General features: G+C 37.6%; 3 protein-coding genes across 6 annotated transcripts; 2 read left to right on the plus strand and 1 right to left on the minus strand.

The window, feature by feature from the left end:
- Positions 1 to 1,970: 1,970 nt before the first annotated feature.
- tmem134 (transmembrane protein 134) lies at positions 1,971 to 7,744 on the plus strand. Of its 2 annotated transcripts, none has more exons than XM_081608343.1 (8): positions 1,971 to 2,320; positions 2,537 to 2,779; positions 2,875 to 2,942; positions 4,137 to 4,223; positions 4,299 to 4,375; positions 5,331 to 5,375; positions 6,410 to 6,463; positions 7,377 to 7,744. In XM_081608343.1, exons 2-8 carry the CDS (start codon positions 2,573 to 2,575, stop codon positions 7,457 to 7,459), a joined length of 621 nt encoding a protein of 206 aa, XP_081464469.1. In that variant the 5' UTR covers positions 1,971 to 2,320; positions 2,537 to 2,572; the 3' UTR covers positions 7,460 to 7,744. The 2 variants fall into 2 exon arrangements, with proteins under 2 accessions (XP_081464469.1, XP_008411668.1); XM_008413446.3 differs by having other exon boundaries at positions 1,974 to 2,205.
- A 2,214-nt stretch (positions 7,745 to 9,958) lies between these two features.
- aip (aryl hydrocarbon receptor interacting protein) lies at positions 9,959 to 14,498 on the plus strand. Of its 2 annotated transcripts, XM_008413433.3 has the most exons (7): positions 9,959 to 10,114; positions 10,639 to 10,821; positions 11,274 to 11,462; positions 12,141 to 12,317; positions 12,416 to 12,557; positions 13,322 to 13,551; positions 13,646 to 14,498. In XM_008413433.3, the coding sequence occupies exons 1-7, from the start codon at positions 10,016 to 10,018 to the stop codon at positions 13,649 to 13,651; spliced, it is 1,026 nt and encodes a 341-aa protein (XP_008411655.1). In that variant the 5' UTR covers positions 9,959 to 10,015; the 3' UTR covers positions 13,652 to 14,498. The 2 variants fall into 2 exon arrangements, with proteins under 2 accessions (XP_008411655.1, XP_081464473.1); XM_081608347.1 differs by lacking the exon at positions 13,646 to 14,498 and having other exon boundaries at positions 13,333 to 13,541.
- Positions 14,499 to 14,663: 165 nt separating this feature from the next.
- On the minus strand, positions 14,664 to 18,959 carry cdk2ap2 (cyclin dependent kinase 2 associated protein 2). 2 transcript variants are annotated; one of them, XM_008413420.2, is made up of 5 exons: positions 18,837 to 18,959; positions 16,440 to 16,598; positions 16,199 to 16,290; positions 15,688 to 15,808; positions 14,664 to 15,236 (listed from the first exon to the last, which is right to left on the minus strand). In XM_008413420.2, the coding sequence occupies exons 2-5, from the start codon at positions 16,492 to 16,494 to the stop codon at positions 15,169 to 15,171; spliced, it is 336 nt and encodes a 111-aa protein (XP_008411642.1). In that variant the 5' UTR covers positions 16,495 to 16,598; positions 18,837 to 18,959; the 3' UTR covers positions 14,664 to 15,168. The 2 variants fall into 2 exon arrangements, with proteins under 2 accessions (XP_008411642.1, XP_017163077.1); XM_017307588.2 differs by having other exon boundaries at positions 16,440 to 16,595; positions 18,837 to 18,911.
- Between the last annotated feature and the right edge of the window lie 436 nt (positions 18,960 to 19,395).

Raw genomic sequence — 19,395 nt, forward strand, 5'->3', positions numbered from 1 at the left:
ACTTGAACAACTTCAAAACTAAAACTGAAACACAATCTGGGCCCAAACTGGTTTAAACTTTCTCCCAAGCAAAAACAATAAATTTACCAGTTAAATTAGTTAGAAAATATCCATCCATTTTCTTGCACCCTTGTCCCTTAGTGGGGTCGGGAGGGTTGCTGGTGCCTATCTCCAGCTAACGTTTCGGGCGAGAGGCGGGGTTCAACCTGGACAGGTCGCCAGTCTGTCGCAGTAGTTAGAATATAGAAAGTACAAAATACATCACCTGTTAGTGAGGGGGTAAGTCCCTCACAGCTTCACAAATATGTGCCAATTTGTCTTGGTCTGTAAGATAAAAATCCAAATTAAATGTGGGGAACCAGCAGTAGGAGAGCTGGTGGCCCTGATGCAGCCTAGTGGGGTTCGTTTCCTTTTCTCCTTTTATTTTCCATTCTGCTGCCACAAAATGTAATAAAAAAAAACACGCAAAAGTTTAAAAGTTGAATTTAAAAGATGAATACTTTCCCATCCGACTTTTTTTTTGGTTCCACAGTTTCCTCCCACAAACCAGAAAAAGTGGTGAGTTGATTTGTGATTACTGATTGGAGTTTCACATATCTCCTTAAATATATATTTTTTTAATAGTTCAACTAACACAACCACCTCTTACCTACGTTTATTTTCTTTCAAATATTCATCAGTACACAACCAGCAAATGAAAAATCTTCCTTCTTAATCCACTAAGATTCATGCCTCCATGCTGATACTTTATGTAAGACAGTGGGTGGAAAAAGTAATCAGAAATGCAGCAGACAAGCTGCAATTAGACGGTATGAGACGTGATTGGTGATTGCTATAAATTATGCATAAACCTAATTTTCACCTTTTCACTTACCTCGAAAAACCTCCTTAAAAAATCAGAAATTCTTCCTGTTTATCTCTAATTATGAGCAACATACTTTAAAGGTTTGTAATAACTTAACATTATAACAAGTTGAAATATGTAGCTGTTGTTTTGTTCACAGTATGAACCACAACAGGTCAAATAAATAAAGGTTCACGTATATTATTTGCTGTTTTATTTATTATTGTTGTTCTGGTTTTTTTGTTTTGTTTTTTTACAAATCAGTATTTGGAGAAATTACAGTTTTCAAATGTTTCTTTCAAAGGTATCCACATTTTTCAAACTCTCAATGAGCCTACAAATGGCAACATTTTCCCATGTCTTTAATGTGTAATGTGAGTATAATTTTACTTTTTCTGAAATGCTGGCTAAGTTACAGGATGCACACTTTCCAAGTTCCAGATTTTTCTTATTAGTTCCCAGAATAATTTCTGAAATGTCTTCGGTATATTTGGCAAATGTGAGATAAATAATTTGTCAGTTTGTAAATAATGGCTCTCAAGTTTGCAGAAATACCAAAACTTTGTTCCCATCCTTTCCCGATTTTATGCAGATATCAGTGTGATGTTTTTTTTTTTTTTTTGGGGGGGGGGAGGAAGGGGTCTTGCTATTGACTGATTTTCAGTCAGTTCAGGAAATGGTGTGGCAGAATTAAACTTGATTTGGATATATTTAGCTGTTTTAATGAACAAATGTGTTGTTTGAAGGCTGCTTTTTCTAACTCCTCGTGCTTGATATTAAAAGTGTTTGATGATCCCAAACAAATACGTGTGACAACAAAAGCAAAACTTAAAAATTAATATTTTTTTCACGGTAGAGCTCTTGATGAGATTGATTCTGATGTCTGATTACAGTGGTGGTAATAGATCTTTTCGTAGTTTTTTTTTTTTAACTTCTCATCGTTCACAGTGACATACATCCGTGGTATATTTTGTTTTTACGTTTGCAACGTAAAAATGAAACAAGCTTACGACTTGTACAACAATAATCAGTTAAAATTATTGGGTGAAAAACATCTGGTTATCGACGTTTCGGGTGTGGATGGGTGGATGAATCAACAGACGATTAAGCGGCCTGACGGTTTTGCTGCTTGGGCGGAATCAGTCGTGTCCAATCGAGGGCCGAGCGTTAAAAAAAACGAGTTCCAAAACTTTTGAAGAAGCTCCTTTATTGTCCAAGACAACTGAGCAAAGATTCCTTTTAAATACATCAAAAAATAAGTTTCATTCGGGTTCTCATTAGATTGTAACAGTATGTAACGCTTCTTCAAACGACTTTAAGTGAAGTTTTTTCCTCCCTGGAGAGAAGATTTTCCAAAGACAGTAAGTTTTGCTGTGGTCATCTGATCGGCGAGCGGAAAGAGGACAAACAATGGCAGAAACAGACCTCCCGGAGTTAGCGTTGAACGAGGGGATCGTAGGACATATCTGCTCAAATGTGTTGACAAAACGAGTCTGGCGTCCCTTTTATGTGTTTGTTTTTATTGTTTTCATGACGTAGGATGTGGATGTGTTTATATAATGAAGCTACACTTACTGCTGTTGCGCTAAGGCATTTGTATCACCGCGTTAACGCGAAGAAAAAACAAGTTCAGGCACTTGTGTGTTAGAAAAACCGGTGGTATGAGAGTGATTTCTGTCCCTGATTCTGCAGTGAGCATCAGATCCCAGCAGCTCAGGGACTGAGAGCATGGCAGCGCAGTTCACCATCGATGATGCCTTCGTGTTGGATGGAGATGAGGAGGCTGTGGCTGATGGAGACCCGGAGGCCTGGAAGAACAGAGACAGGGACAGAGACGGAGAGATGACGTTTGGGCCTCTGTCTTTCTCCAAACCGCAGACCCATCCTTCAGCCGCAGGCGCAAGCTCACCTGATCACAGCAACCTGAAGTATCAGGTACGAAAACAAAACTCACCATCCACCTTCATCCCATTTTTTTATTTTTTTTTATGTAGCCCGGCTTATTCATTTATATCTGCTGATTCCCATAGAATCTGGAAAATGAAGACGCATTGTGCAACAATGGCAACTCTTCCTTCAATAACTTCTTCAAAATCAGGTAGGGGAGTTTCTGTAATGTCTTATAAAGTTTTCTACAAATCAGGTCCTTAAAGTACTTTCACAGAGCTGTTATCCTTTTCCAGCTCTGGAAATCAAGGACACTTACTTAGGAAAGTATGATTGAGCTTTTACTCAAAAACAATCAAATATACTCATTTCTAAAGGTTAAGTACTTCTTAAATTGATTTATGTTTAACTTACACAGATTTTCTCTCAATTGCCAAACCTGAACTTGAATTTTTGGCTTGTTTTTTTCAGGGTTCTATGAAATCCACTGAAATCGTTAAGATATTCCTTTTTGCCCCAAAATATACATTAGGAATGAGCTAGTGCCTGTACCCCGCGCTCACTGGGCAATAGGTTGGGTACTGTACACCCTGGACAGTACCCAACTGTCTATCAGCAGATGAGTCATTCACAAATGTTAAAACAAATACCCAATTGGCTACTTTTTGGGCACCTAGATGTTCTTACATTAGATTTGTATCAAGTATTAAAGGCTAGGTCAGGTATAGGAATCAAACAAAGCACTGTAACATTTCATTTTTTATTTTTACAGGAAGTAGCCAAATTCTGCTTACCTGAGTCTGTATTTACCATGTAATAAATCAGTCCACAGTTGACAAACCTAAGCGCTAGAGATTTTAAACTAAAACTGACTTAACTAGATAATAACTAACAGTGAATATGTGTTGTTTAGAATACTGCTGAATCATTTGAGTCTTAAGCAGTATAAAACTTCTAAGTGAAACATATGTAGGAGCACTGTCTACATTTGTGACTTAAATATTTAAATATATGTTTGTAGAAATCCTTTTTAAAAAGTATAAATTGCCTGAAGTTGTTTTTTTTTTTCATTTCTGGATGAATTGAAGATTAAATAGTCTTAAATGTTGCATATGTATAGGAAAATATAACAGCCATCACTGTAACACATTGAAATCCTACAGGATAATTAAAAGCCCAATTAAAAAGAATTGACAGCATTCTCCTTTACTCCGTTTCAAGACAAATTCTAACTCTTCAGCCTGTTCTTTTGCACAACAAAAAATCCAACGTGCGTCAGTCTACAGCATATTTATTTTTATCTGCAGTCTCGGTTCAAAATCTCAGTTCTGTCTAACTTAACATTTCAGAAGGCAAAGCTTTGATTTTCTGTGTTCTGAACGTATTTCATCCCGTCTCTCCAAAGTGACCCGGCGACTCTGTCGTACTGCAGCTCTCAGTATTCCTTCAGCACCCTGAGCTCAGTCACGCAGCTCTCGGCCCACTGCTGCGGGTAAGTTCAGTCCTCAACCGCCTGCCTTCACACAGAGAAACACAAACAGAGATAATAGAGAGGCATGTTTCTCAGGTGGGTCTCCCATCCGCTGGTGAAGAAAAACAGAAGAGTTGTCCTTGCTTCATTCCTCCTCCTCATTACTGGAGTTGGTGAGTTTTAAGCAAATAAGGAGTTGGTTTTACTCGTTACAGTTAAATTACGCAATTGTTAGTTTGTGCAGGCCTTTGTAAACCTTAAAATGTCTTCAGTGTGTCAAAACCTTTCAGCTCTTTCTCTTCCTTCAGTTTTCCTACGTTTCCTTAAAAAAGTCATACATTTAAAGGCTTTCATAAGCAAATATTTAAAACGCGTGCGAATAGTCAGTGTTTACAACAGTGACCCCGTGTTTTACTTAACACAGTTTTCTTCATAAATCCTGAACTCTCACATGCTGTATATAAAGACCGGGTCATTCTTTTTGTGAACTGTTGCAAATTGAATTGGCTGTGCAGAGTCACACGCTCTCCGATCCAAGATTTCAGTGCCCTGATCTCTTAGCTGCTTTGTTATGACTGTAGCCTTGTGACATGATTCTCCATCATGCTGAAAAATACTCACATCGCCAAACTCAAAAGTATGTTGTTGCTTTTTTTTTCACTGTAGCTCTGACTGGAGGATTAGCCTCATTAGCCTATAATCTCTCGTAGCTTTTCTTCTTGCGTTAACCTGTATTAGCTTCATTCATCTTCCCATCGGCTCTGACCGGGCTCCCTGTCTCTGCTGAAGAAAAGCAGGCCCCACAGCCTGATGCTGCCGCCACCATCTTTCAGCTGAGACGTCAGGGCAAAAACTGGAACTACAAAGTTTGCACAACACCAGGGGCCCTTTAGAAGGCTTTAAACGTTATTATTTTAACAGGAGCAGTTCCACCACACAGTTTGCATAGTGTTGCGTCAGTGACATCTCCACGCGTTGGACTTTGTCCGTACTGATCAGCTAAATATCAGCCTTCTCTTGTTTTTCACTTCACCTGTAAGAGAAATTAGAAATTGTACATTTGAGTTATTGATAGTATTGATCTGTCTTTCCTTCTCACTCTTGTTTCGTTTTCGTGCTGCTTTCCAGCTCTCATTTTCACGGGGATCGTCATACAGATGAATCCAAATGCAGGTAAGAAGCCACTGAGCTGCGGCAGTTTATCATTTTTGTTTCCAGAAGTTGCGTAATCAATCTGTTAATCATTGTTTATTTAGTGGAAAATCCCAGATAGATAAACTGATTATACACATTTCAAGACCAACTGACTGAATTGCAAATCAATACATGTTTTACTGCATCATACAAGGTACAAAAAAAATACCAGAAATCTGTTCTTTCACAAAGTATTTTTGAAATTGACTAGTATTAATGTTTTTATTGACGATCAGTAGTTGAAAATTGGCCTACGTCTGCGCTGGCTGCCTGATAATGTGCCTCTAGCAGATGTGTGCACAGTCTTGTCTTTATGAGGCCATAACATGCTCCGCTTGGTTGGTGGTAAAGGGGTTTCAAGAGTTCAAAGCCCAAGTTCAGTTGTTGCTATAGAGCTGTTTCTTAACCTCTTTATGAAGGCCAACATCCCCTGCTGCTCTGCTTTTATAACTGCACTGAAGTCCCAGGGCTGGAGGAAAAACCAAAGGTCAGGGGCTTGTGGGGTTTGTGTGAAATGGAGGCTCTGAGTTTCCAGAATGGATTTTCACATGTTGCTTCCTACAGAGCAGCAGTAGGGTGCTAGCCTCATGTCACTACTTATATTTTTGTAAAAAGCCTTGAAATAAAATTGTTGTTGTTGTTGTTTTTTTTCTTTTACTGCATCAGTTGACATTTCTATCAATGACTATGAAGTCAGTTGAGTTGAGTTTTGCCATTTTATACTTCCAGTGTTCCAACATGTTCCGTATTGTCCTGAGAATTAGATATGACAGGACACATTTTCTCTGGCTTTAGGACCAAAAGTACAAAATGTTCTGTTTTCCTGCAGCCCTCACGTCAGACCAAATCAAAAACATCAGTTTGCAATATGAAATACAAACCTTCTAACACTCATTTTAAAACTTTAGTGTAAAATAACAACTTAGTGTAAACCTTTGAGAATATTAATGATTTAAATTAACGTTTGGTTGCACAGATAAGCAGGTCTGACACTAATAAAAGTTTCCCTACAGGTGTTTCAAGTGCCATCTTCTTTGCGCCTGGATTTCTTCTTCTTATCCCTGGAGGTGAGTAGATTTTTCCTTTCATCAAATTTGCATTTTAATTTTTACATTGTTTTTGTTTTGTTTGTTTTTTTTAAAGAGATTTCTGGTACCTTTTGTTTGTTTAGGACGTTTTGTAACTCTTTTTCCAAATTTAGAATAGACATATCTACCAGCTGGGGGCAGCGAGAGCTATTTTGTAAATCTGGATTTCCCAGGACATTTAAAAAGTTGAATATTTTTTTATATCCATTTCCACAAATCTGGGGGGGAAAAAATCAGTTTACTGGTTTTTGTTCAAAGATTAAGAATAACTACATTCTCTTTATCTGATCCACTTAATACTCTTCTGGGAGAGAAAATCTGTGTTTTTCAAGCCAGATCTTGTTAAATATTTAAACAGCTGGTTAAATCCAGGCTACCTTGAAAAAGTTGAAGTAAAAGAATAAAAAAGCTGCTACTTCAAATGGCTGAAATAAATTACACCAAGATACATTAAAAATGATTTTTTTCTGAATTTGCAAAGTATCTTACTGAGTGAGTTAACCTGGTAATATATCAGAATTCAGCTAAGTCTTATTTTCATGAATAGTAAATTGTTTTGAAACTGCCAAATGAAATGAAAGAGGGTGTGATAAAAAGATCCCCCAAAAAATAATGTACATTTAAATTTGATCATGAATGATATTTGAACATTTTACAATTATTTTTCTGTATAATTCACACAAAAAAAGAGATTTATACCCGTGATTTTAGCACACAGGTCCATTGCGGCTTGTTTACATGTAGCTACTGGAGCATAGTAGGGAGAAAATGGTCACATGTGGGAGTGAAATGGGGATAAAATCAGACAGAGGGGTGAATTGATCCAGAGTCCTGTGAAACCCTCACATTGTGTTTCAATAACTGTGTCCTTTCCGTTATTTTTGTCCTGCAGCGTATCACGTGATCTACATCACCTTTGCTGTCCAGGGTCGAAGAGGCTTCAAGTTTTTCTACTTGCCTTACTTTGAAAAATGAGATTTTACTACACATTACATTTCACTCCATTCCTGGCGTTCTTTTACAATGAATTGTTGTTTTTCATTTGTAACATCTGTAGCATAACATACTGTCTCACTGTTGTTGTTTTTACCATTGTAATGACCACTGCTACTTCAACCACTCTGTGCCTTGACTACATTTCCCCTACATGAACTGGCGTTGCTCTGTGTACACACAAAAGGAGATTGGTCTTGCCTGTGGTTTTTAGTGTTGTGTGAATAATGTCTGTGAATAAAAAATAAAAAAGTGTATATATTTTAATTTGCTGCAGAGCAATTTGGTTTTCAATGGGACTCATAATGAGCATTCCTTAATCGAATCATTCTTTCTTTCATGCTTGTACGACGAATAAACTAATAAACAAAACAAAACTAGTTTTAATTTGTTGTGAATGTTCTCTAGTCCACACTAATTATATCACCAGTATTTCTATTGATATTAAATCCACACTAGCGGCTGATAATTGGCCCTTGTAATGCTAAACAAATTAGTCCATAAATTATTTGTAATTCAAGGATTAGGTACTTTAAAACATAGAGAAAATATTGGGTTCTTGGCTTATTTTGCCTTCTTATTTAATGGGCAAAGAAAACAACTTTCTGGTGGCGACAGATGTTTTGGAGCCACCTTACTTTGGAACATTTAACCAAATATTAGTGGGTGTGTGTACATTTTTGAGCCTGTATATATAATTAAATTTCTAGATTGGAGAAAACCCTAAATCAATTCTTGCTTTGAATTCATTCACTTATAAGATGGTTTCATTGTGGAATAAAATAACATTTCTAATTCATGATTTAAGTCTCAAAACTGATGATAATGATAGCGGAATGTAAATTTTATAAACTTCTCACCAGAACCGTGGGCTTTATTTAGGACATATTTCATGGTAAAGATAAATTTTTTTTTAGCCCACAAGCAACATTACCTCAGATGTTTATTTGGTCCTTTGACATTTCTGTGGGTGGCTGTCTTCATCATTTGCATGAAAGTCCAGACTTATCTTTCTCTGCAAAATAGTTTTAAAGCAATTTTATGTCCAAGTTTTAAGTGAACAGGTTCCGTTGTTGGAAATGTTCATTTCTTTCCTGAATCCTGTGTGGGATTCAATTAAGATAGACAGCAGCAACCAAATGCTTTTTATTGTCAGTGTATAAAGTTAAATTAGCAATCGCTGCAGATAACTCGCTGCATTTCTAGTTTAGTTTAGCACCAACCACGGGCTAGTTACTCTTAACGTAAGAAAAAAATGAACCTAAAACTTCCATAAAGTGTTGCCAGATTTATGCTTTAGCAAGCTGAAAAAGACTTTATCTATCTAATGTTTATCAAGTCAGTTAAAACATTTGAAAATCAAATTTTAAACATCTTGTAATTCTACCACGGTTCTTCTTTCGATAGACTTATACATGTTGCAGGTGACAGCATCAGACTCACACAAGATGAGCATATTTGAATATTAATTGCACAGCGCTGTGACAATTCCCCAATCAAGGACTCAAACTGCCACAGTTTCATAAATTGCAGCAAAAAATACCTCCAATTCTCAAACAGATTTCCAGTTGACAACAAGGCTTGTTTTTTGGGGGTTTTTTTTAGCAAAGGACATTTATGGAAACATTCACAATGTTTGTAACGTGTTCTTTCTGAGTCACAGGGAAATATTACGTATGAATTTAATGTTCTTCTACACCCTTGCCTTTAAGTCCACTAAAAACAGAGTGGTCTGATCTCTCACATAAAACTTGTGCATACATAGTAAATAGCATTACATTATAGAATTAAGTACCTCCGGAGTACAGCCTGTCTATTAGATACATCCAATTACATCAAAATATCCCACTGTCAGTTATGGGTTGGGGTTTTTATAGACCTGGCCTCAACATAGCTGAGGGAACAAAGATTAACAAAGAAGAAAACCTCGTCCAAATGCCTTTAAATGAGCACTGTGGTCGACCTTCAGCAACTGCATGACCACTGCAGAGAAAATAACAAAATATCTTAATCTAGCAACTCACTAGATCAGTAGAATCTCTTTTTCTTTACAAGAAAATGTGTGTATAAGTTTGCACAATCACATTTTCCAAATGTAATTAATATTTGAAGTGGTAAAATTGTATGAATGTCAAAAAATCTCAAAGAATTTTGACTTTTTTTTAAAGAAATAATTTATTATTTAAATAATAATAATATAATATATCAATGTATAATTTTTAAAATAAATAAAAATCTGATCAACCCCACTGAGTCAATATGTAGTAAAACCGTTTTTGTGTCTCAGTTCTACACAGAATAATGTCGTTTCATAACAGTTTGCCAAACTTCAATTCAAACGCAAACTTGTAAAGATTTTACAAAATGTAATTTTGTAAAGTCTTATGATGGCATCAATGACACGCCATCATACGAATAAATTATCTGCTTGATAATTTTAGAAAATGCTGTTAGTGACGCTAAACAACGGGAAGGACGTAACACGTTACGAAACAACCAGCTTCGGTAAACATCGTCATTTTCCGTGAACGGTTAAGGATGGAGGAAGAGGGACGCAGACTTCTCGAAGAGGGAATAAGAAAGAAAGTAATAAGTCCCGGAAAAGGAGACCTGTCGACCTTCCCTAATGGAACAAAGGTAAAAACTACACTCTCTCGGAGCAGGCATGGGTTGTGTTTTGGGTCCAGACGTTTGTAACAGACTCCGACGAAGCACGCTAGCAACCAAAATGCTACCAGCGATCATATCTTTGCCAAATATTCCGAAATATTTGCTTCTACGAACATTATACAAAACATGCCAGACCTATACTCATAACCTATGGACTTTTCCATGGAATAATGTGTTTAAAATAGATAACTGTTTAATAAATATATGTTAAAAGCTTGATTAATTTTCAACCGTATGTTTTTTTTTTCTATCATGGTAAGCTAGTGGGCGGGACAGACGTACATCTGGACGCTGATTCGTTGGCACGCCATGTCAATTAGTTTCCCCACATTGTGATAGGTCAGAATACGATGACGTCGGGACCCTGTCTAGACCTGTCAGAAAGGAGCACATTTTTGTGTTGTTTGTGGCAAAACCAAGCAGTCAGCTGCCCCTGATGTCTCAGAGGTTTTATTAACCAAGCTGCCTGTTCGTGTTTGTTTCTGTGTCAGGTCGTCTTCCATTACCGCACCAGCCTCTGCGACGGCACAGTGCTGGATGACTCTAGAGCCATGGGCGGCCGCAGCAAACCCATGGAGCTCATCATGGGCAAGAAGTTCAAACTGGCTGTGTGGGAAAGAATAGTAATCACCATGAGGCAAGGCGAGGTCGCAGAATTTACCTGCGACACCAAGGTAAGAGTTCTAGTCATGTTGGTGATGCTGCAGCGCGTTGCATCGCTCTTCATAGCCTTAAATTTTTTCACATTCATTTGTGACAGACTGACGCATAGTAGCACATAAATGTGAAGCATTAGGAAAATGACACGGGATATTCCACAATTTCCTAACATCTGATTTGAGTTGTTTTCTCTGGATTTTATGTGGCAGCGTCAGAGTAAAGGGGGTTGAACACAAATGCATGGCTCAGTTTTTAGGTTTTATGTAAGAAAAAAAAATCACGCATCTCTTCCAGTTCAGTTGTTTGCTGCTTTGTGTTGGTTTATCACATAAATTCCTAACTAAATATATTGACATTTGTGGTTGTGATGTGACAGAATGAGGTGGGGATGTTTTTTCTGTAGATGTGCAGAGATGTTGATATTTTTCAGTGTGAATTTGATTATTTTTGTCTTGTCTGTTGGCAGCACACGGCGCTATACCCACTCGTGTCCCAGTCCTTGAGAAACATAAGTGTTGGTAAAGACCCTCTGGAGGGCCAGAGGCACTGCTGCGGCATCGCTCAGATCCACTCCCACCACTCCTTAGGGCACAAAGATCTGGATCATCTTCAGGCCAACCCACAGCCTCTTGTGTTTGCCATTGAGATGCTGGAGGTGAGGCAGCAGTGGACAATTGTCTAGTCCTCACACCTTGTATTAGTTGGTATGGGATGCATATGTGTGCATATCTAGTTTCATTTTAAGTAGAAATAATATTTTCCAGTAGATCCATGTTTTATTCTGACCTACGGGCGTTTATTTAAAGCTGTTTACTTCTCCTTCTCTGTCTTTTTTGGCTAAAGTCTGTCTCCAAAACCCTCTTTTTTTTTCCTCCATAAAATAAAAAAAATTGTATAATATTTTGGGGAATAATTTTGAAGTATTTTTTTAGAATATTGTCACAGTATTTATATTTTTGTGTCGAACCGATGTTTATTTGTTTGAAATTGTGTAAGGACTAAATTGAATAATAGCCCATCAGATTTAATATATAAGCCACATTAAAGCACAAACCAAAGTGCTTAATGCAAAATAGAAAAAAAAATTAAAACATTAAACATGAGACGCCGTAAAATACTTACAGAAATATTAGTAAGAAAACCGGATATAGATGCAAGATAATAAAATAATCAAGTGGCCTCTGCTCAGAGAAGGCTATTTTTAAAATGGCTGAGGCGTTTTGTGAGAAATGCCCTGGCTGCAGCTGTAATAAAATCAAAGTGACATGTAGAAGAGATGAAGCTTCACTAGAATCCAGTCGTGCTCCTGAAGACGTCTCTGTATCTGTCCCAGGTCCTCCCTCCCGGCTCCTTCCAGCTGGACATGTGGGCCATGACTGACAAAGAGAAGCTGGACTCTGTGCCTCTGATCCATGAAGAGGGAAACTCTCTGTTTAAACAGGGCAAAATTAAGGAGGCTTCAGAGAAATACTACAACGCCATTGCCTGCCTCAAAAACCTGCAGATGAAGGTTTGGGAACAGTTTTTAGTTGGAACCTGCTGAGTTCGATGAAACTAGAGTGGGTTTTGTGACGTGTGTGTGTGTGTGAATTCTGAATCGATCTGCAGGAGCACCCAGGAGATGAAAGCTGGGTGCAGCTGGACCAAATGATCACACCGCTGCTGCTCAACTACTGTCAGTGCCTGCTGCTTCAGAGCCAGTACTACGAAGTCATCGAGCACTGCTCCTCCCTGATCTTTAAATATGAAGGTAAAGTTCTGACAAAGTTCAGACCATTTGCAAAAACACTTTTTTTCCCCAAGATGAATAGTAGCTGATTCTGTACAAGAAATGTTTTTTTGTCTTAGATATGTTTTCATAGATGTGAAATTGCAATAGATGTTTCTTTTAAACAAATTCCCTGGAGGTTTCGTATAAGTCCTTGGGATTGCTAGTATAATTCATGTTAATATTTTTACCAAAAAAAAAAAGTTTTTTTGGTAAAACATTTTGTTTTTCATGAAATGAAAATATGTAGGAACCCTGGTCTCATTCAGTATAAAAGTATGGAAATTTATTTTTAACCGTCAGATCAACATGTTGGATTTATTTTCTTCCTATATTGATATCTACAGCTAATTGTCTCCATTAGTTCAGGTATGTTGTAGGTCTTAATATTAAATAAATTGGATCATATGTTCCAATAAGGCTTGTTTGTCAGAATTGGTTTAATTTAGTGGTTCTTCTTTGCCTGCCATTTTTAATCAGATGTTACTCTCAAGTGGCCTTCAATTAGTTGAAATTAGCAAAAAGTTCTAAGTAATTGGCTGCTGAGAACATAACCCTGACTTATGGCCTTGGCTTAAAGCTGTATCACCAGTGAACTGTAACATTATGTCGAAGAATTCACTCACTGAAATGGTCAAACACGTCACACCAGAGAATAAATAAAACATTTGTTTTGACTGAAAAGCTCAGGTAGTTTTGACAGCTCGCCTCACGTTCACTTACATTTTCAACGCCCCTCCTCCCAGATAACCTGAAGGCCTACTACAAGCGGGGAAAGGCTCACGCTGCAGTGTGGAACGAGGAGGAGGCTCGGGCAGACTTCGCTAAAGTCTTGGAATTGGACCCATCTCTGGAAGCGTCGGTCAACAAGGAGGTGAAGGCCATGGAGGAGAAACTGCGCTCCAAGCAGGCGGAGGAGAAGGGTCGCTACAAAGGCCTGTTTGACTTCAAAGCGATGCCAGCAACCGCCACTACAGTCAGTCCCAATCTGAGTTTGGCTTCTGCATTCGCTTTTCATTGACTAGCGTGAATCTGAAGAACTCCTCTTCTTTCTTTCTTTCTCTCTGCAGGGCTGAACCCTGTCACTGACCGAGAAGAGGATGCCAATGGATTTTGAGATTGAGAAGCAGGAGAGCGGTCCTGCTGTTTTAGTTTTGTCCGTGCACTTCAGCCAAACATGTTTGCTCCTCTTCAGGTTCACACACACACACAGGCACCGCAAGCATTTTTAGCCGCACTCCTCTGAATTCACGCTGTGTAAATGTGAAGCCGTGGCTCTGTTTGGAGTGTTTGTAATGGCCTGCGGAGTGGCTAATTCAGTGCTGCATATTTTTCATTTTAAGGGAACACCTTATTTATTTATTAAAAAGCCATTAACTGATTCAGAAATGTTAAGGATTTGCTCCTGGTGATGAGCATTCAGATTGTAAACCTTAACCTTCCCCGTCTCCCCCGTTTCTCCAGAAATTAATTTCTTTATAGAATAAAACATCTTCCCCAGCATTTTCACCATGTATGTCAGGCATAGGCCCTTTTATTTCATTATTTGTCAGTATCTCCAATTCTGTTATATAATCTTTGTAATCATTGCTCACAATTAGTAAATTGTAACTTCATATAGATGCTCATTTTCAGTTTTGCTTATATGCACACACCTTAAAGTCAGCTAACTACTCAAGCACTAAGTTCTTGTAGAAGAGACTGGACCTTAAGCCTCACTTGTCTGCGACAATCACTAAGTTGAAATTATCTCCTATATACTTATTTCATGTATTGAATTAAAATATTTACATTAGTTGTGCTCTTGATGTATTCAGCAGACACTCAGCATCTTTGTCAGCTGCTTTGGAGAAGATGTGCTTTTCTGAACTGTTAGCAAGGTGGTGACAATGTAACTGTAAATAAATTTACATTTAATCCACAGTCTTGGATTTGTTTTTGTCTTTTTACACATTACTTAATCAGATTGCTTCTCTTAAAACTGGGAATGGGATTAAAGTCTGCAAAGGTTTTAGAAATGTTTCTGGTTCAAAACCAGACAAATGGTTCCTTCAATTAGATGCCAGGAAACATACAAAACAAAATAAATACTTTTTCCTCTTATTTAATTAAGATATACATACTGAATTGCAAAAATCTGGTTTACAAAATTTCCTTGCTAACAAAATGACTCGATGTAAAAGGTTTGTGGGAAAGAGGGAATTCTAATGTGAGCTTGCTTGACGGTGAAGATTTTCAAATTAAACAAGACTGGTGCAGTTTTAACATTGATTGTATCATTAAAAAAGCCAACTTTCCACGTCAACTTTACATTATTAAACAAATGCATTTTACCAGAGGTTTACCAAAATGACGAGCTTAAATTTCACATTCTTACAGTAGGTACAAAATTGGTTTTGCATATGCCCCACATGTTGTAGAAAGTGTAACAGTAACATAATTTAATGTATCAAATATTGGAGAGGGGAACACGATGCTCCTAGAAACGCTCACAAATAAAGCTCAGGGTGGGAGGATGAGCTCTGGTTGTAAAACATCCAACCAGGATCATGATGAGGAGAATGGGTCAGGAGGGGATTCTTTTCCAAAAGGGTTATGTGCGGGCGCTTCTTTCGGTTTCTGCGAGACACTCTCTGACCAATGCGCGGGCGTGGATTATACCTGAATGAGACAAAACACATGGAGCATCCAATTAAACGAGAGGAGTGCAACAAGGCTAAAGACTATTGTTTTTGATGCAAGATTTGCATAAAGCAAGGAACCTAAAATGTTTGTTTTTTTCCCCTCAACATGCCAATAATTAAGAATCCTACAGAGTTCCTTCTGCTTTGAGGAAGTATTCCTGAAGTTGAAAGATTAAGTCTTTTTGCAAAGGAAAAAAAGAGCAAAAAAGTCAAGCTCCCGGATACACAGGGCAGGAAATTTATAGAATTGACCCTTGAGCCCCGAATACAGATAGAAAGTGCAATGCGTCCAAATTGATTGTAAGGCATTCTGGTGTCAAATCTCCTTTCATACTGCAGATTGAAAACACAGTCAAACTGCAGCTGCAGGCATTGATCAACTCTTCATGACACCCATCCACATTGACAGAGCTGACAGCATCAAATACCTCTCTTTAGCCTCTCCATTGCGCTCTTGCTGCCAGCATATGTAGGCCTGATCTCACGGCTCATCTCCTCGATGACAGACAGAAGCTCGCTGTAGGTGGAGCCCTGGGACACTTTGACAGGCTGGTTGAGGAAAGGGAAGAGGGGGAAAAGGAAAACCCATCAATATTTGTTGCTGATGTGAAATCATACCACCAAACTGCAACAGTGAAGCAACTAAAGTGGCCCTGTGAGGCTCTTCAACAAGACTGGTAGTAATGTTTTGACCAGAAGATGACTGTGATTAAGAGTTGATTCAGAATTCAGTTTACAAATAAAAAAATAATAATACAACTTGGCTCTAGGTAAAATAAAAACAAAAGCTAACTGTAATCAGAGGTCACATTAGTAATCATGGGGAAGTTTTACCTGTTGCATAGATTTAGCCCAATGCGTCACACATGCAAAGTGAGTAAAAAGTCAAAACAGAAAAGAGGAAGAGTTTTGTTTTTTTGAGTGGAGATGAAGACGTACCTGAACAAAGCCCATAGAGGGGGGACCAAAGTCACTGAAAGCTGGTCTAAAGTTGGATGACGACGGGAGTGATGGAGAGGGAACTGAAGACCCTGTGTGGAGGAGAGCGACACAAACTGTTTATCTCAAGCTTTGCCATCACCTACGAGAAGGAGCATCCTTCTCCAACCCTAATAAGACTACCTTTAATTATGAAAACATAACGATAGCCAATTGAAATCACATTCAAGCCGTCTTTTACCTGGAGGTGTGTGATTGGAGCCAGAAGGAGCGGGAGCGATAGGTTTATAACTCATGGCGATTTCAGCAGGCAGCTCCAGGTATGACGTGCTGCTTCCTTCGGTCCCGTCAACCCAATGCTTATACAGCTTTACTGGTGGTGATGAGCTCCTAGGAGCTGCTGGAAAACAATTACAGTGGGAATAAACTTTACAATCCATCTTTTTTTTTTCCAGCAAATTTTCAGGTTTCACAGATCAAAATCGTAGATTTAACTTTTAAACATTCTAGTAACTCACAGAAGCTGCAATTTTAACATTAACACTTAGTCGTGCAGCTCACAAACTAAATGATTCACAGCCGAGCGCAGTGTGACTCTGACTTAAGAAAAATTTTATTTGTTTCTTGCTGTTAAGATAAGCTGCTGATTATTGGATTATTGGAATTTCAATCCGTTATCCCAGTGATTATTAGCTCAAATTAATTTAAATTGTGGCCGTAGTGTTCCAGTGGAATATCCTTTAAAATGTGTTTTTTTTCTTAAAGCTCCTTAGTGCTTCTGCAAATGGCAAATAACTCTTTAAATATAAGAAAAAGCGTACAATCATATCTGATAAAAGCAACCACAGCTCATTGCTCCCACTGCTTCATGATTTTTTTCATCTCAACTCCACATGTATGTTCACACAATCAGCCAATATCAACAGCCGATACAAATATAAATATTGCTGCTACGGACATTTCACTGACCTTTCGATACCTTGGAGAAAACAACCACACTTTTGACTTCACCACTGCTTCTCTGATTCCGTTAAACTCCCCACAATCCTACAATCCTATCACTCTAACTGTCAGATGACCAAATAAAATACCACATGACCAACCCATTCCAGTCCAGAAACATACGGCAACAGGATGGAAATATTGTTGTTAATTTTGGTCCAGTTTTATTACCGAAATGTAAAAAAAAAAACTAATATCAGTTGAAATCAATGTTGGTACCAAGATACCACGCAACACTAATATGTAGTATAGATATTCATGAAATTTGAATGCCTATCTATGTATAGAGGTTCATCAAGCATCGTCAGGAAACATTACAGGCTCAGCAGTAAACTGTTCATAATGCATCTTCTGATTTGTTCAAACTCAAAGACCATTTTCCGTGTCTAAGGCAGAGGATTTACTGCTGCGTAACGCGGTTATGAAACGGCAGAGAACATTCTGAATCTATTTCACCGTTACACTGTGTGAAAGTAGTTAGGGAAATGGCTAATGTTTTTTAAAAAAAACCACAGGGACTGTTGGGGTTTGGATAATTTTGTCTGCCCTCACAACAACGTTGAAATCTGTAGGGCTTTGAATTTGGGGCTATTATTATGAAAAGCACTTTCTAGAAAGTGTATGGCAGGTTGTGTTAGGCTAAAGAAAAAACGATGAAGGTAAATAATAATTAGTATCAGTATTTTAATTTTTAACAACAATACTGACATTATTCACAAGTTATCTAAAAACTCTGCTGGGAGCTTCACAGATTAACTAAATCTATTATAATAATAAACAAAGCTCGACTTTATTTACTAGTTCTGTGACCTCAGGGGTTGACATGAATTTTATTTAGAGGCATTAGAGTAAAGGGATCTGGATATATTTCACACTCTGCCACTTTCAAATTATTAAGGGTTTTGAAAACTATGAGTGGCTTTCATAAATATGTGATACTTTGCCTTGGTCCGCAAGATAAAAAGAGGTTTCTGTTTGTTAGGTGATAAATTGTAATAATGTGAAAGGGAAATACTTTTTTTTTTACATATCAATGTATTAAAATGCTACTAAAATGAGAGATAATCGAGATTTAATCGTTACAAATTTCATAACTTTAAGTTATTGAAAAGCATTTAAAAAACAAATAGAATTATTTTTAGTTTAAAAAGATGAAAAGAAATAAAAATACGTCTGTCTTTTATAACTTTAAACTCTTTTGATCTGTTATCACTTTACTCAGCCTTTATATGTCACTATAAAAAAACAATTACAGCCATGAATGTACTAAGCATGTGTGACAAGTTTAAGTTTTTCAGTCTTTTTACTCCCTTTAAATGTGGCTGTTTGTGTGTCATTTCTTGGATTTCACGCAGTCTTTCTCAGTTCTGAATGTGACAGCTCTCGTTTGACCACCACCCGCGAAGGAAAATTACTGAATGAAACAAAAGCTGACGTTAGCTTTAAGACGAATGTAACGTTAGCAGGATTAGCATTAACCGGTTAGCAAAACAACACAGGGGAAACAAAGGAGAAATAAGGGCTCCAAGTACAAAATATCACCTTACACGATAGGCACGTTTATAAATATTAGCTACCCACACTCGTAAACTCCAAAACGGATTAAAAAAGATTCAAAACAAAGCTATTATTTTACCTTTTTATGAAGAGCTGAAATCTTTAGTTGGATGGGAACCTCTTCCGCTATGTGTGAGCATGCGCACAAGCGAAGTATAGTGTAGACTTTTTTTATTATTGTTTAGAGCGATTTGATTGGTTGCTAGCGACACCTATTACGTTTGTTGGTAACGGCGTCAGTTTAAGACGTAAAACTAAAAACAAATTTATTTCAAGAAGTTTGAAGGCAGCTATAACTATTTTGTTAACAGTTAAACAATAATAAAATAAAAACTGAATCTAAAGACTGTTACCCTTTCCCCAAATTTGATTGCCTGTCACTTTGCTGCTTTAACACAGCAATTTTCAACATTGTGCGACATTAAAAAAAATATTTAATACACTAACACGTTACTACTATTGTTGTTGTACCAACAACGACAACAATAATAACAAGAAGAAGAAGAATATTGCTTATATCTTATCCTTACTGTCAAAGAGGGGCTTGTTCCTATCTCCAGCAATTTGGGAAATAGATCTGATAGACCCAGGATATGTAACAAACAAGAAAAATCCATGCACTTATTCACTATGCTCAA

The sequence above is a fragment of the Poecilia reticulata genome, chromosome 1 (assembly GCF_904066995.2).
Source record: "Poecilia reticulata chromosome 1, P_reticulata-male-v2, whole genome shotgun sequence".
Lineage (NCBI taxonomy): Eukaryota > Metazoa > Chordata > Actinopteri > Cyprinodontiformes > Poeciliidae > Poecilia > Poecilia reticulata.

Excerpts from the sequence above, each read along its gene's own strand:
- cdk2ap2 (XM_008413420.2), bottom strand. The coding sequence starts at position 16,494 with ATGAGTTATAAACCTATCGCTCCCGCTCCTTCTGGCTCCAATCACACA. Across the intron at positions 15,809-16,198 it reads CCTCTATGGGCTTTGTTCAG|CCTGTCAAAGTGTCCCAGGG; the intron begins GTACGTCTTCAT and ends TTCCTCAACCAG. Across the intron at positions 15,237-15,687 it reads AATGGAGAGGCTAAAGAGAG|GTATAATCCACGCCCGCGCA; the intron begins GTATTTGATGCT and ends TGTCTCATTCAG.
- tmem134 (XM_081608343.1), top strand. The coding sequence starts at position 2,573 with ATGGCAGCGCAGTTCACCATCGATGATGCCTTCGTGTTGGATGGAGAT. Across the intron at positions 2,780-2,874 it reads ACAGCAACCTGAAGTATCAG|AATCTGGAAAATGAAGACGC; the intron begins GTACGAAAACAA and ends TGATTCCCATAG. Across the intron at positions 4,224-4,298 it reads CTCTCGGCCCACTGCTGCGG|GTGGGTCTCCCATCCGCTGG; the intron begins GTAAGTTCAGTC and ends CATGTTTCTCAG.
- aip (XM_008413433.3), top strand. The coding sequence starts at position 10,016 with ATGGAGGAAGAGGGACGCAGACTTCTCGAAGAGGGAATAAGAAAGAAA. Across the intron at positions 10,115-10,638 it reads CCTTCCCTAATGGAACAAAG|GTCGTCTTCCATTACCGCAC; the intron begins GTAAAAACTACA and ends TTTCTGTGTCAG. Across the intron at positions 12,558-13,321 it reads CCTGATCTTTAAATATGAAG|ATAACCTGAAGGCCTACTAC; the intron begins GTAAAGTTCTGA and ends CCCTCCTCCCAG.